Raw genomic sequence first — 15,943 nt, 5'->3', positions numbered from 1 at the left:
CCATTAGTAATTTTAAGTTAAGCTCTTTACAAGCAATCATTCAGATATTTATTTATTTTTTATTATTATTATTTTTTATGTTATGTTGCAGAAGCTGAAAGACTTTCCGTTGCAAAACCTATGAGGCAGACACTACACCTTTTACAGTTTAAGTCTTAATTCAACAAAAATTACAGTTGGCACGTGGAGAAGATCATCCTGTTCTATCTGATGGCACCTTAATGAAGCTGAAGAATGCCGGTGCTTGCTTTGCAATTGCTACCCTTCATCTAACATCTATGGAAAAGGTCCTTCAAAAACCCTTCTCTTCGCAAAAATGCTTGTGAAAGTGACAACACCTAGCAGCTCTATGAAGGATAACTGCTTTATTTAAAAAATAAATACAGATTTAAATGTTTTGGTAGAAGATGTCAAAAGCCTGTAACATTATTATTTTTATTTTTTTTTGTATACAGAAGACTGGGTTTAGGATTATCTCAAAGAGGCTGTCCATTACATCTGACTAGGGCAACATACTCATGACTCATTTCATAGGCAGTAACTTGGAAAAAAGAGCTACTGTAGCATACTGTGAAATCAGAAGTAATAACCTTTGTTAGCTTTTACTAAGTACTCTTGTTTTGTTCAATTAAGTCTTTTGGGTGTTTTTTAATAGAGTGAAGGATTTGTGATCTGTGTGGGTAAAGCAAAATGAAAGCGGCTGCTATTATATGAAGAGAAAGAAGTCATTTTAAAATGAAACAGTTGGCAAGATTGCAACTTTGAACTGCACTTCACCCATGACTGAACCACCTTTTAACTTTGACTTTATATTACAATAGCTGCATGCAGAGAATTAAACACAGTTTTTATACACACAGCTAACTACGACCTTTCCCTTCAATACAGCACAGAATCCAGATATTGTCTTGGTTAAATGCTGCAGCAATTTATCAGTAGTATGCAGTGGTACTTAATTTCCATAATGTTTAAAAGATTTCCTTTTATTTTAAAAAACTGTTTGTAAGGAAATATAACACACCTGAGAAGACTGCATTTTCTTCAAAGGAGGGAGGAATCTGGATCTATGGTATTTTTTTCAATGACAGCCACAATGAAGTGACATCCCTCATATGAATGCATGTACACATTCCTTTCACTGAAATGCCTCATGTAAGAGTGGAATTAAATGGAATTAGAAGTGTAATTAGTAATCTGTTAGCACAGAAAAAGTTCCTTTTTTTTCCAAGTAACAAGAAGTTAATTGAAAAAGTTGCTAGGGGTGAGGTGAAGGAGAGATGTTGGCTCTTTAAAACTGCTGACAAAGACATTTAGACAACAAGATATTTGGCTGTATAGATAGGTATAGATTGGTTGTTCTCCTGGAAGGAGGAATAAGACAGCTGCTTGTGTAGCATTTAATGGCTATGAAGAGTGTAGGCTAGGTCCAGGCAGAAAAAAAAAAAGCTTTTGGATATGTTGGCATCATTAGTCTAACTGTCATTAGGCCAATTAGGTCTAAATGTCATTCAGGCCACTCAATGGCCTGAACTGGCCTCCCTCACTGTGTTCAAGCCAGAACTCAGTCCAGAAGCTTACGAAGCTGACAGGCTTAGGAAGCTGTATGTTAATTGTGGTAATTGGACTTTATTTATTTACATGTACAAATATGTAAACGTTTGTTTTCACAAATGCCTTTTCTAAGGGCTAATTTCAAAATATTTCATTCTTATTTGATAAAAATGACCTGGATCTGGTGTGTGAAAGGGTAATTAGTGTTGTTTTGTTGTTGTTGTTCTTTGACTAACCTGACAAAAATTGCATTCAACGAGTTACGCTCTCATTCATAAGGGTCTCCCCCCTAAAATATGATTTAAATCAGTCCACCCAAGTTGTTGTAAACTGAAAAATCCCAACAAGCTACTCTGATTTGGCACACCAGTACATGTGAATTGAAAATCTGGCAACAGGAGTGCTGCTCTATCTCCTGTCCATCACTTAGACAATGATGATAGGAAACAAACAATTGCCTTCCACCTCTAAGCATAAACCAGGACTAATTCTTGGCTGGCCATATTACAGACCTTTTGTCACTGCAAGTCTCTGCAGACAGAATGAGAGCAAGAATTCATCTCCTGCATCTCCTGTATGTAACATAGTGCACACCGGGTTCCAGTATGTGGAAAGCGCTGTGTGAATGCCATATGTAGAGCTGTTACCCAGACATCACAGACTCTTGTTTGTTCACAGAGAAGAGTCATGCAATAGCAAAAAGGTGTTCACAGGAGTACAGTGTTGGCCACAGCATAGGTTTCACATGGCTGTAACCATACCAACCAACAAATTAGCAGAATCAAATCAGAGAACTCAAACTGCTTAAAAAAAAAAAAAAAAAAAAAAAAAAGCATGGACAGCAGCTCACAGCCAGGCCTATTGTGTAACGAGATGTAACAAGATATGAAAAAAAAGGTGTGTGACATCACATCTTTAATTACTTGAGATTTTTTTTATATTATTACTCCTCTTGTTAGAAATAATAACTCATATGCTGAACACTGCAGAATTATTTCTGCAGGAAATATGTATATATATATGTATATATATCAATCAGGAATTTTGCTTGAGCAAGGAGAATTGATGTGGAAATGCAAACTATTAATACCTAGCTATATTTTTTTCTGTATAGCTGGCCAACAATTGAGAAAATGTACACTCAACAGCAAAAAGTCTATTTACACTGTGTCAAGGCCTGGATAGCATTATTATGCCAAAGAGTGCACATGAAGGTGATGGAATCAGCTGTGGGAACAGCAAGATTGGGAACAGTTTGATAGTGGTGGTAACGGACCAACAAAATTGAGATTGAATTTTTCAGACTAATTATATTTGCACTTTAAGATTGGCTCATTCTGTCCTGAGTAGAGACTTGTTTGGCTCACTATGCTGGATTTTTTAGAGGAAGAACTCGTAGCATTGAGGGTAGGACCATTCCTCATAGTGTGTTCACCCAACCATCATGATGAGCACTGTCAAAGCTTTTGAAACAGACAATGGTTTGTTAACTGTGAGGAGCTCATTTCACAGGACCAACACCTAATAAGACAGTGTGATGAGTTCTGACAAGACGGAAATAAAATCACTCCCATTCATGCTCTTTTGTTAAAGGATACTGGATTACTCCATAGTTTTTTATTGGTCTCTGTTTAGAGAAGTTGGTTAGAGTTACCACTGTATATAGCTGAAAGAATTTTCTAATTATTGTTGTATATTCAATTGATCAACCAAGGATATTCCCTTTACCTTTTGATTTTTTTAAATGTTTTTATTTGTGTATTTGAGTTTTATTTTTACTAGCCACACAGCAATCAAAAGCAACCTGCTGAGATCTGGAGCTGAAGTTCCTTTCCTTTTTATTAATATATATTGTGTGAGGGAGTTAAATTTTTATCTGTAAGTCTCCTTTTTCTATGAAGCTTTCCCTCTGATGTGAAAAAGAATGCTATCAAAACCAGTTCATTTCCCTTTTGCTGAAAGACTATGGATGACAGTTCACTGCTGTTTTCTATTTTGTGCATCATTATTCAAATTTCATCTTCTACATTTTTTTTTCCATATATACTGTAGACAACAGTTCTTAGGTGTATAAGCTTCTCTGTGTGAACATAATTTCTATTATATGAATTGACAGATATTACCAGTGAGATTAGCATGGATAAGTATGTGCCCTTAGCTTTTAGAATCACTACATACATTGCAAATAATACTGTGGGAAAGAAATGGAAAAAAAAATAACATTCTCTTAGTAACCTGCAAAACTTACATGTAGGAGGATGTCAAAGCTTACGCTTTGGTGTCCTTTAGGAAAGCAATAAATTCAACTCAGAGAGATTTATTAAAGTGTGTTTGAAAGGTCTTATTTGTTCCCATGGCTACCCAATGAAATACTAATGCCTTGAGCAGAAGATGCCATCAGCAGAAACCATCCCCTAATGACAAGGAATATCTCAAGGAATAGATTATCATGCATCATTAAAAGCCATGACTCTTGATAAATAAATTACGAAGTTTTATCATTTATTATTTTCTCTGCTAATAGTAAAACAGTTGAATGCATGCTGAAATACCGGCATATTTATTTCAGCACAATATAAAACAGACTTTCAGGGTTGATGAGTTCCTCTCAATTTCTGCCCCTTACTTTTTAAAGGTAGCCTCTAACTTTATAATGTCTAACTTAACTTTCTAGTTTCAGGTTTCTGTCTCTTGCACTGCTGGTCATGACACACTCAGGTCTTTTATCCTGGAATATTTGGAGGCCTGCCCTCAGGTCCCAGTTTCTGTCTGGTATTTCATGAGTTTGGAGAATACGGGTCCTGTTTATGCCAGATACACAAACTGTGTATAACAAAGCTACACATAAAAGCAGGCTCCTGAAGCAGTCCACCACCCTTTACAGAACTTGCATTGCTGAGCAGCTCCTCAGTTGCAATTTCTGTGCTATTTCATCAAGTGTCAAGTTGCCCTAAAGCTGCACTGCCCAGTCCTTGGGTCATAACCAGAGGGATCTTTACAAAGGGGAAAAAAAAAAAAAAAAAGTGTACTCTGATATCTTTTGCAGACCGAAACACCACCATGCTGGTAGCTCAGAGGACACAGCAATCAAAATAGAGTGCACTTGTGTCATGACAACCCTGTGATTTCTAATTGCTAAAACAATTACTTGGAACCACATTGCAGCCTTACATTTCTAATGTGAACTGGCAAAATGCAGACCAGCCAATGAGAAAGAAAATTCAAAGCTATCTGAAAAATGCATTTATTTGCAGCTTTTCAGACCTGCAACAAGTATTTTGATCTAGATTCCAAATTGTATATGAATTCAATCTCGCAACCTTTTTGTGAAAGATCAGGTAAAGGTTCGAGGTGGCCACCTAGATTCCCCTTAACTAAATTCACCACTTTGAAAGGAATTCCCAACACGCCCACATTCTGAATCACAGTTCCAAACATTTCCAGATAACTTTCAGGAGCCAGATCTACCACCAGTTTTTCTTGTGTATTTAGGGAGGAGCTGTCTGTCAAGTCTGTTCTCAGGCCAGAGCTAGTCTTCTTCAGAGCCCTCTGCTGGTGTTGCACCCGGAGCCGGCACTAGGACCCTTTCCTAGAGCCACATCTATAGCAGTCTCCAAAAGCATTTCTAGAGCACTTGTCTGATTATGGAGTATGAAAAAGGCAGTATTTTGAAAAAGACAAAACTACCAAAAACAATTATATAATTAAGCCTATGAAATCTTTCCATCCTTGTTATTCAATTGACTAGAAAAAATCTCTATAGGCAACTTCCTTCCAAAATTTAAAATATTTACCATATTTCCTACACACACATTACTTCTATTAATTTACATATCTGCTATTAATAGCACAAACTGAGTTTTTATGATTATTACCTTCAGCACACAAAACTGACATGGATCACCAGTAAATACTCACCTTCAGAAAATGCTAGATGTAAAATAAAAGATCTTCGAAATCATCATTCTCATCCACTTGTACAGTATCTAAATACATCAAACATGCAGTGCACAAGAGCCAGTAGAGAAATACAAAGGGGCAGATGGTCACAGTGTAACAAAGGTATACAAAGAGAGTGAATGAATGTTTTAAAACTGCAAACCAGCAGATTTAAATGGACACAGAAGAAGTTGATATTACAAGAACTAACACTTTCATACAGAAAAGTTGTATTAGGCATTCAGATTCCACTTCCAAAATCTGTATGCAAAGCCATGCTTTTCAAGTCAGTTGGCATCATTTTTGCATTCCCTGACTGGTTTAGTAAAATTTAATTTTCTTTGTAGATTTATAAGTGAACAAGTTTCATGCTATGGTTTGAAGAACATAAAACATAAAAGCTAACTCTTAAAAAAAAAAAAAAAAAAAAAAAAGAATGCAAGTGTTACTCATTCAATGCCTGGCTCAGGATGAAATATATATATAGCTTTCTGCTAATTAATATAAATACATCCAAAGGATGTACAGAGTGCCCCTAAGATTTAAGCAGACATGTCTAAATAGAAAATACATGGAAAATATTTGCTATTAAGTATAACGGAATTAATCAACCAAAATAAATCAGTGTAACAGTGCTACACACTAGCCTTTTTCACAGTTTCAAACAAGTATGCCAGGACATTTTCTTCACTTTTGTATCAGTTTGGTATAATAGATATCTTCTCCTTTCTCCTCTCCTTCTCAATGTCAATATTAGTGATATTCATACATCACAAATCTCAATCTATTTATATCATTTCCTTCAGCACAGAAATTGTGAACAACCAGAGTGCTAGGATTTCTCTTTCACATGTTTTGAGCAAACATTGATACAGGGAATCCATCAAGCACTCCGGACTTTTAAGTGATGCTGCAGTTAGTGACACCCCAGCAGAAAATAAGTTTAGGAATAATGAATGAATTTATAAATTTCAGGTGAGCTCATGTGACACTTACCACTGCCAGTTCAGTTCACTGGAAATCAAAGGCAAGTGGGTAAGGACTCTAAAGAGCATTAGAGCTCTTAGGATCAAGAAATCAGTGGTGAGTTCTTGTCTGTAGAATGGAACCCAAGGACAAAGGGACACCTTTTCCTCTATATTGTTACAGTGGCTATAGAACAACTTCATATTCCAGCAAAATTTCCTCAACAAAGCTGTCTCATTACAACAGAATAAAGGAAAAGCTGCTGAAAGAGTACCAACACTGATGCCAACAAAGTAGATATTAAAGATATCTGAGTCACAAATATAAGAGAATATAAGAGGGGTACAATAAAAAATACAATGATTTATCTGACTTACCCAACAAATTTTTACTAGCTTTGAAAAACTACCTTATTTAAACGTACAAATCATGCAGAAAAAAAAAAAAGCTAACACATCATAATGTTGCAAGCCTTATAAAATATTTTGACTGTACTAAATCAAATAAAAAACTTAGTGTAAATCTCTGAATTTCTTTGGCTTCAGTGGAAGAAATGAACAGGGGTATCAACACACCAAATCTGGCATTACTTTCTCCACTCCTTATTAAAAATATATAAAATTATATATATTAAAATAATTGATAATAAATATAATAATAATAATCATAATAATAAATAATAAAAATAAAATTTAATATATATAGAGATTATATAAAATTAAAAAAACAATGAAACCAATAGCACTTCGTTTGAGTCAAGCAAGGGAAAAGGGAAATAATAATTAACTGTTCCCATAGCACACCTTCACACAACGGGAAGAAAATTAATTGCTGCTTATGACCTTCTTAAGGGCCAGTGAAAGGAACCGTGGAAACCTAATGGCTTTAGTGGGAAGTCTGGTCGCACAGCGACATTAGGTAACAGTATCAAACAGAGAAATAAATCATACTCTCAGTTTTCTGTCTGTTCTTTTCTTTCTTATTTGACCAGCGTGGCTGTGATGCAAAAGCTAGGCCCTTAGTTTTGCAACAGTTTACATACTTGTCCCTGAAAAAAACAAAGACTATATGATAGCATAAGTCAGCCACTACAGGGTGGGTCTTGGAAAGAAGAAATTAAATCAAAAAATCAGCAATGTGTTTTTAGCACACTACCTCTTTACTTTTAAACATCTGCTTTGTAAATTGATTCTGAAAGGAATGTAAAAACCATGCTTTCCACAGTTTCCTGTGTGCAACAGTAATCTATCACAGATAAATGATTTTTAAAAACACATTGTTTAATTTAAAACAAAAATGCCTTAGTAACATAATTATCACATTATCAATTGGAAATTGCTTCTGATTCCCTGATTTCCATGAATGTTCTGTATATAACATCCTATAATTCCTTTCAAACCTAATACGCAGCACAGCAAAACTGTAACATGGCTGCATACACACTCAGCAGCCTGATGACACCATCAACTATAAGGCTGTGTTCAGTACAAGACACATTTTTCTGCTGGGTAACAAAGACGGCACAGCTAGCCCAAGGCTGCCAAAACAACATCATTTGTTGTGTAACTCGTAGCTAACATAAAAAATAATGTGTGTTATAATTGTATTTGGATTCAGATGCCAGCAGGACCTTTTCTTTCTTTATGAAAAAATATCTTGGGCTTTGTAAGAAGAAAACTTTGCAAACTGTTGCCATAAATTACAGTTTTAAACCACATTATACATCTAAAACTGATGACACTTTAGTTCTTAGCTGGAGTCTGGAATATACAGAGCAACAAAGTGCTGTGACAACCTCCCACTGACAACCATATTAACTTTTTATTTGATTATTGATAAAAATATCAGATTGCTGCTGTGGGATGTCACAGCAGTACACACCTCAATGATACAGGAAGCATTAAACATTTTGTGTCATAGTACACTAGTCATACTCTTTCTATCAGACAGATCTTCAAGTACCCCATTAAAATAAAATTTGCTACATGACTGGTAAATGCAAAGAACACTCCAATTACTTTATAGCTAGTTTAATAATAATAATAATAATAATAATAATAATAATAATGATAATAATAATAATAATAATAATAATAATAATAATAATAATAATAATAATAATAATAATCGATTTTCCAGAGAGACACTTGGCTATAATTATAGGGGAAAACGTTTGTACAAGTGTCACCCATCTCTGTGTGAAAAATGTTTCTCCCTGCTGAACTATTAGAGAATGAGAAGTTCGGTGCCTCATCTAAAAGATACTTTTGGCAAGCATGGTGAACATGATGTCAGACAGATACAGGCACTAGGATCACACTTTAGTCAAGAGAGCAAACACTGGTAGGATGACATAAGAATCTTAAGTGCATGCAGAAAAGCCATTGCTGAGAAGCTTGAGTAAATGCAGAGGCCATCTTACAAGTAACAGTAGCATACACAATGTTAACTCAACTGCTTACCCACTAAGTACACCAAGAACCAGGTTAAGTACGAAAAATGAGCCAAGGATGATAAGACTAACAAAATAGATCCATGGCCATTCACATCCTATTGCATCATTTACCTGTAAAATGCAAGGAAATAAGTTATGATTCAGTCATTCATTAAACAGCAGAGTCCTTTTTTGCAGCTGCCAGATCACGTAGGTGTTAACACTGAAAGTTTAGGGCTTATTCAGTTCTTAAAAGCAAGAAACTTTTGTTTAATTTATTTACTTACCCAAATTATATTGCAAATGTGATGCTGCAGAAGCTGAATTAAAATAACATATTTAAATAAGTGCAGGAGAATTTTTAGTTCTTCTCATACTTTTGCCACAAATATAGACATATATATATATATACTGGTATGTCTGAATTCTGATTTTTTATTTGGTATTTTTTATGAAAGCTACAGAAAACTCCTTCTGTTCAAAATTAGAAGAGAAAAAATAGAAATTTAATTGAAAAAAATAAAATGTCATTGCAACTGAAGTCTCACCTGTATAAGATAACCTGTGTGTTCATGGCAACTGAATTCAGGACTCTGCCTTCATGATAAAAAAGGTGTATGCTTACCCGCTCAATACACCAAGAACAAGATTTAGTACGAAAAATGACCCAAAGATGACGAGACTGACAAAATACACCCATGGCAATTCAAATCCCATAGCATCATTCATCTGCAAGAAATAAGATGATCTTATAGAGTAGATCACTATAGTAATAGCAATGAAGAGTCAGAGAAACAGAATTTAATCATTCAGATGAGACAGCATTCTAAACAGAATTCAGTCATTCAGATGAGACAGCATTCTATGCATTCCTGCAGCAATTATCAAAGGAGAATAATATAAGAAAAAAGGCACTGGCCACATCAATTTGCAGTCATAATACATATTCTAGGAGAAAGTACTGAGTGAACCTAGCCTTCAGATCAAAAATACTATCAAACATACAAATAGAGCACTATAACATTAATAACATTAATTCTTTAATACCTAAAATGGTAAATTTCAGATCTCATTAAATTAAAAGATGTTTACAAAGTGCATTGAAATACTAGGATTTTTAATTCATATATATCCTAACTACATGAATGATCCTCTGAGAAAGTAAACAGTAACATGTATCTCAGCAGGACAAGCAATATTATTTTTTTCTGCAAAATTGAATTTCAATACTTTTTCCCTGAAATACTACAGCTGGATGCAGTCAGATACTTGAAAAAACGTGAACACTTTTATGAAAATTAAAACCTGAAATCAAATTTTAAAACATAGCAGAAACATGGAAATATTCCAGAAACAATAAGGTTGAAGTTACTGAACTTCAGACACACTATTTATAGGTACACACAAATTTTTCTACAAATCTATCTTTTCCATTGTTATTTTTAGCAATCCTATGAGATGGATTCAAGAAACATATCCAGGGAAAACTAAGAACTGTTCAGAAAATAAAAGATACTTTAAAACACAGGGAAATGCTTATTTTATCTATCATTCAGGTGTAAAGAGACATGAAGTTATAAAAAAGCAATTCTGACTTGCAGCTTCTTGGAAATTTCTCTTATGGGAGAAGAATTATTCTGGCTTTTTTGTGTATACTGACAGGTTTGCACTACGTTCTTCTTGAGATGCTTTTTGGCCATAAAGATTCATCAGACAAAATAAAAATCCATGAGGATTCAGGACTAGATATGGCAATGTATAACGATTTTTGGGCAAACCTTTTTCTCTTTGTGAATGCTGTTGTATGTCTGTCTGTCGCATCTGAAACTTGTGATTAGGCTTTGAGCTCTATAGACAGTCCATTTTAAATCACGTCACTAACATCTCTGTTGGAATGGACACAATCCCATATAAAGCATGGGAACAAAAGGTTTTCAAGGTGTACTTTGCTTTTTTTTTTTCTTTTTTTTTCTCTATCTTTTAAAAATTTGTTGTAGTCTAAGTTTCTGCAAGGCACTCCAATGGATAGCTAGATGCAAGCACATGCATTAAGTCTTTGCAGGTTAAGGCCCACAGGCACTTTTCTTCACTAGTGATCTGCAGTAATACCATTTTATACTAACTGGAACTTCCAAAATTACCAAAAGAGTAATATACAATCACTTACTTGATAGTATATGTAAAAAAAAAGATTTAAAAATGCAAGTTATATACTTGATTTGGATTTTTTTTCCTTTTAATTTCAATAAAGCAATATTTTAGAGAAATTAAAATGGAGAAGAGTTACAGCCATTCTGAAAGGCTAGGATCTTTGGCTTCAATTTTAAAAGATTTCAAGTTTCCATGGTCCAGTTCTGCTACATCTTATTCATGTGGGAAATAAAATCTTTCATAATGCTGCCATTACACTGACCTACTTCAACTCAATCTCCTGTGCAATACTTTTCTGTGCAGTACTTTTAGCAATACTTAGCATGGTAGGCACCTAAGCTAAGGGGACTGATAGTTTATCATCTGTGCCTGTTTCCTCAGTGTGAGTCCGCTCCTTTGAGCAGTCTTAGCAGCAAAAGAGAGCTAAGTATTTAAGAAAATGCCCTACTGCTGATACTGAATTTCTTCTTTGTTCCAGTGTGTGTTGCCCTTTGCACCTTCTTTCAACTATAAGCATCTGGCCTTGAAGTTTAGGAATCAAATGTACTCAGTTATTTTATTTTATTTTTTAATTGCATACTTAGTAATTATTTTATTACTTCAGAATTGAGTTTCCTTCATAGAAATGATTCACATAATACAGATCAGGCAAAGATGGTTTCTAACAAGAGTGTGTAAGAGCCAACATTTTGTCTGAACTTCAAGTACTTGCAAATGAGTTTTGTATCCAACTTAACTATACCATTTGCACACAGTATTTTGCAAGTTACCAGAGTTCAGAGTGAGGGCATAAATTCATCTGGTGCTGATGTCAATGTTTTCCTGCTATAAATCATTTTGAAAAACCTGAAATTGCAATTACATTTTAAGAAAGATAAAAGATAACAAAAGATATGAGGAAAAGAAGTGCTCTGGTAATCATTGTAACCTAACCTGATACATTCTTTTTGCTAGGGAGGATGTATCCAAGAAGCCAGGCATTGTGCTAGCTTAGTAACCCATATACAAAGCTTAAATTTCCATGGTCTGTCATAAAGGCTCTATTAGCACACACAGCTGTGATTTGCATATCCTTCATTCACTTTAGAGCAATGTATAAAAAGAAATCCTTCTAATTTATGCAGTTTGATTCTAAACCCAGTATTTCAGGCTAATCTATCTAGGACTAATGTCCTGTGATATGAAACCTGGAAACTGCAGTTAACCAGCACCAGAAGAAATGTTTTGGTTTGGGCAGATGCTGAACTAATCCAAAAGCAATCCTTAGTCAGGAACCCATATTCCACTAGAACAGGTTGGTACTAATTCCTAAAATCAACAGCATGAAACTGCTTCTATACAATTTTACCATTTAAATCTAGAAACAAACTCTTTTTAAGTAACATACTGTAATTTCTATTCATGAAATAATATTTCCGATTGCATTAATACCAGAGATGAAAGCGTGTAAAGAAGACCTTTCCATCTGGAAAACTTTACTGCTCATTTCGTGCATGTCAAGTGGCATTTTTCATAACTTTCAATTACAGAAAGATTAGAAGAGTCAATTTGTACTCTGACTAATGATGGAGGCAGAGTATTGGTAATATATACACAAAAGAATCTCCATCCTCTGAAATGATTTTTTTTTTCAATTGAAAGCATTGATACTAAATTCTCACACAAAGTCCAGATATAGGAGTTAAAAGACACAAATTCCAGACCTATTGGAAGTTGCAACTAAGAAACATAAATGCCCCTAAATAATGCTACAACGGCATCAGGAAATCCAGGAGCTATCAGATCTCAAATCCTTAGTAAAAAGTCTTACAAGACCCCCACTCTCTGTGGCTCAGAAATATAGCCGCCTAGAGCAGCCATCAAACCTAGTGGCTCTCAATGGACTTGTCCCATCTCTTTTTGGAGCCATTAAGCTTTTAGCATCCATAAAACCTATCACAAAGACACTTGCCAAGTGCCATTCTTCCTGCCCTTCTTTGTACCATTTTCCAGATCTAGACATAATGTTTTGATTTTAGCTCTAATTAATTTGTCCATCACATCATCCAGAGGACAGACAAGATGAAGGACGATATGAAGGACAAAGTGAGTGTTTTTCTTATCACTTAATTACATTTCACTATAATGGTAGATGCATTACTATTCAGTTAGATAACTGTTTAAAAATGCCCTTTTTTTTTTTTTTTTTTTTAACCAGAGATGCTTTTTTTGGCTACATTCTGACATTTTCAGCCTTTCATACAGACACTACATTAGAGTTCTTATGTTGTATGCTTGAACAGCTTTGAAAATAACATTTGAACTAAACTCTGAAGCTCTCCCAATCCTTTTCATGGTGACGCAGGAACTAACTGCTTTAAAGTCCCTGTAAAAGGAACCATTTTGATACTTGATCTGTTGATACTACCAGATCTGGAGACAAGTTACTCTGTGCAAGTCAAATTGGTAGAGGATAAAATATTATATATATATATATTACACTAAATTAATATATTCATATTACATTATATATTCATATATTCATATTCATATAGTCATATATTCATATTACATTCAGTAAGTTCGCAGATGACACCAAGTTAGGTGCGTGTGTCGATCTGCTTGAGGGTAGGAAAACTCTGCAGGAGGATCTGGATAGGCTGCACCGATGGGCTGAGGTCAACTGTATGAAGTTCAACAAGGCCAAGTGCCAGGTCCTGCACCTGGGGCGCAATAACCCCAAGCAGAGCTACAGGCTGGGAGAGGAATAGTTGGAGAGCTGCCAGGCAGAGAAGGACCTGGGAATGATGGTGGATAGTCAGCTGAATATGAGCCAGCAGTGTGCTCAGGTGGCCAAGAAGGCCAACAGCATCATGGCTTGCATAAGAAACAGTGTGACCAGCAGGGCTAGGGAGGTGTTCGTCCCCCTGTACTCAGCTCTGGTGAGGCCGCACCTTGAGTACTGTGTTCAGTTTTGGGCCCCTCGCTACAAGAAGGACATGCAGGTGCTTGAGCGGGTGCAGAGAAGGGCGACAAAGCTGGTGAGGGGCCTGGAGAACAAGTCCTACGAGGAGCGGCTGAGAGAGCTGGGCTTGTTCAGCCTGGAGAAGAGGAGGCTCAGGGGCGACCTTATCGCTCTCTACAGGTACCTCAAGGGAGGCTGTAGCGAGGTGGGGGTTGGTCTGTTCTCCCACGTGCCTGGTGACAGGACGAGGGGGAATGGGCTTAAGTTGCGCCAGGGGAGTTTTAGGTTAGATGTTAGGAAGAACTTCTTTACCGAAAGGGTTGTTAGGCATTGGAACAGGCTGCCCAGGGAAGTGGTGGAGTCACCATCCCTGGAAGTCTTCAAAAGACGTTTAGATGTAGAGCTTAGGAATATGGTTTAGTGGGGACTGCTAGCGTTAGGTCAGAGGTTGGACTTGATGATCTTGAGGTCTCTTCCTAGAAATTCTGTGATTCCGTGATTCATATGCATATATTTGTGAGCATATGCCTACAAAGTCTTGAACAATTGATCTGATGAGACAAACCTGGTACCATCTGAAACTGCCTCATCTGTCCATTGGGGGTGAATTATCTTGTTAGTTGTGCTGTAGTTGGAGTCAGCTGTCATACAATGCAGTGTAGATGTTCAGGGACAAAGTTTCTGAAGTGATACCAGGAGCATGCCAAATTTACAGCACAGAAAAAAACATTACATAGCAGCAGATGGCACACCCCAATCTATAACATAAATTAGAAATCATTAAAATATCTCATCTATCCCTATCTGTGGTAATTATAAGTAAAATCCCCATATGCAATCAAGGCCTTAATTTCCTGAAAAGCTTTCACTAGTTTACCAAAAAATGCGGCAAGCTTTTTGTATTTATTGATTAATCGAAGCCCTAACTGGAGGATAATGATAAAGCTGTGCAGTAATGCCTCTAATTCTGCATTTATACCATTAAAAATGCATTGCGCTGAAGCATGAAGCTATTTTGAATTATTTTCCATTATGTTTCAGACTCATTTAATTTCTTAAGTATCTTATTTTCCAATTTTACTTTTCTCCTTTCATAACATTCTAATGGACACAATCAGTGTGTTTATTTATTGTTACCTAGAACCTATCTAATCATCTTGAAAACTATTAAGTCTCTTGAAGGGTGTAAAAATACCTCAGAAATTAGTGTTTTGTGAAATGCGACTAATCCTGCCTTCTCTGAAGCATACACTGTAGGTTCACAAATCTCATATCACAAACTATTTATTCTACTCATTTTAAAGCACACCAGACATATTTTCAAAGCCTACTAGCTTCAAAGGTTGTGTCCAGGGATATTCTTGGCTGAAGTGGAGTTAACTTAAAGCTTACTTAAAACAGGCTGTGCTCAAAGCATAGCAGCCTCCAGGCTAGCTTGTGAAAGCATGTAATTTTATCTTCAATCTTCCCTGGGTTCTGCCATTAAAGCATAGATTTCCCTGACATTCTCCTGGTTGGACAGACTCAGCTTTGGTACACCACTGACACAGATACATGCTGAGTGATGCATGTGGGGTGTGAAATCAGAGACCACTGCACTGTTAAGCATCTCAGCACAAGAACAACTGGAAAACAGAATTCCATGGCTCAGGCATTAAGGCAGGCTAAAAAGAAATACATCTCCTGGAAGGACAAAAAGTTGTTACAGCACCCAGACAGCCTTATAATTACTTTATCACCTCTAAATTTGGCCTCCATCTTCTGTATGTAAACCATTCTATAAAGTTACCCTACAGTACATACATAGGTGACCCTTTCAAGTTAAACCCCAACTTGTATGGCATGTCTTCTTTTGCATTGATTTGCTTTGATCTGTCTGAACAGATCTCAGGTTCTACCTTTTGTTAATTTTATTTATTATTAGCTATTGAAGTGTATAGGTTAGGTAGTCACATAAA

General features: G+C 35.9%; 1 protein-coding gene across 1 annotated transcript in view; it reads right to left on the bottom strand.

Moving 5' to 3' along the window:
- The window catches only part of CACNA1D (calcium voltage-gated channel subunit alpha1 D), a gene marked incomplete at its 5' end in the record, with an annotated part of 190,000 nt that overhangs the window by 92,863 nt on the left and 81,194 nt on the right, over positions 1–15,943 (bottom strand). Inside the window, one exon of the mRNA XM_082768090.1 lies at positions 9,516–9,619. Coding sequence (XP_082624216.1) covers positions 9,516–9,619 — 104 coding nt within the window. The remainder of the gene's footprint in view (positions 1–9,515; positions 9,620–15,943) is intronic.

Source organism: Aythya marila, assembly GCF_965140915.1.
Source record: "Aythya marila genome assembly, chromosome: 10".
Lineage (NCBI taxonomy): Eukaryota > Metazoa > Chordata > Aves > Anseriformes > Anatidae > Aythya > Aythya marila.
The sequence above is the reverse complement of the archived record's forward strand: the minus strand, read 5'-3'. Positions and strand labels throughout refer to the sequence as shown.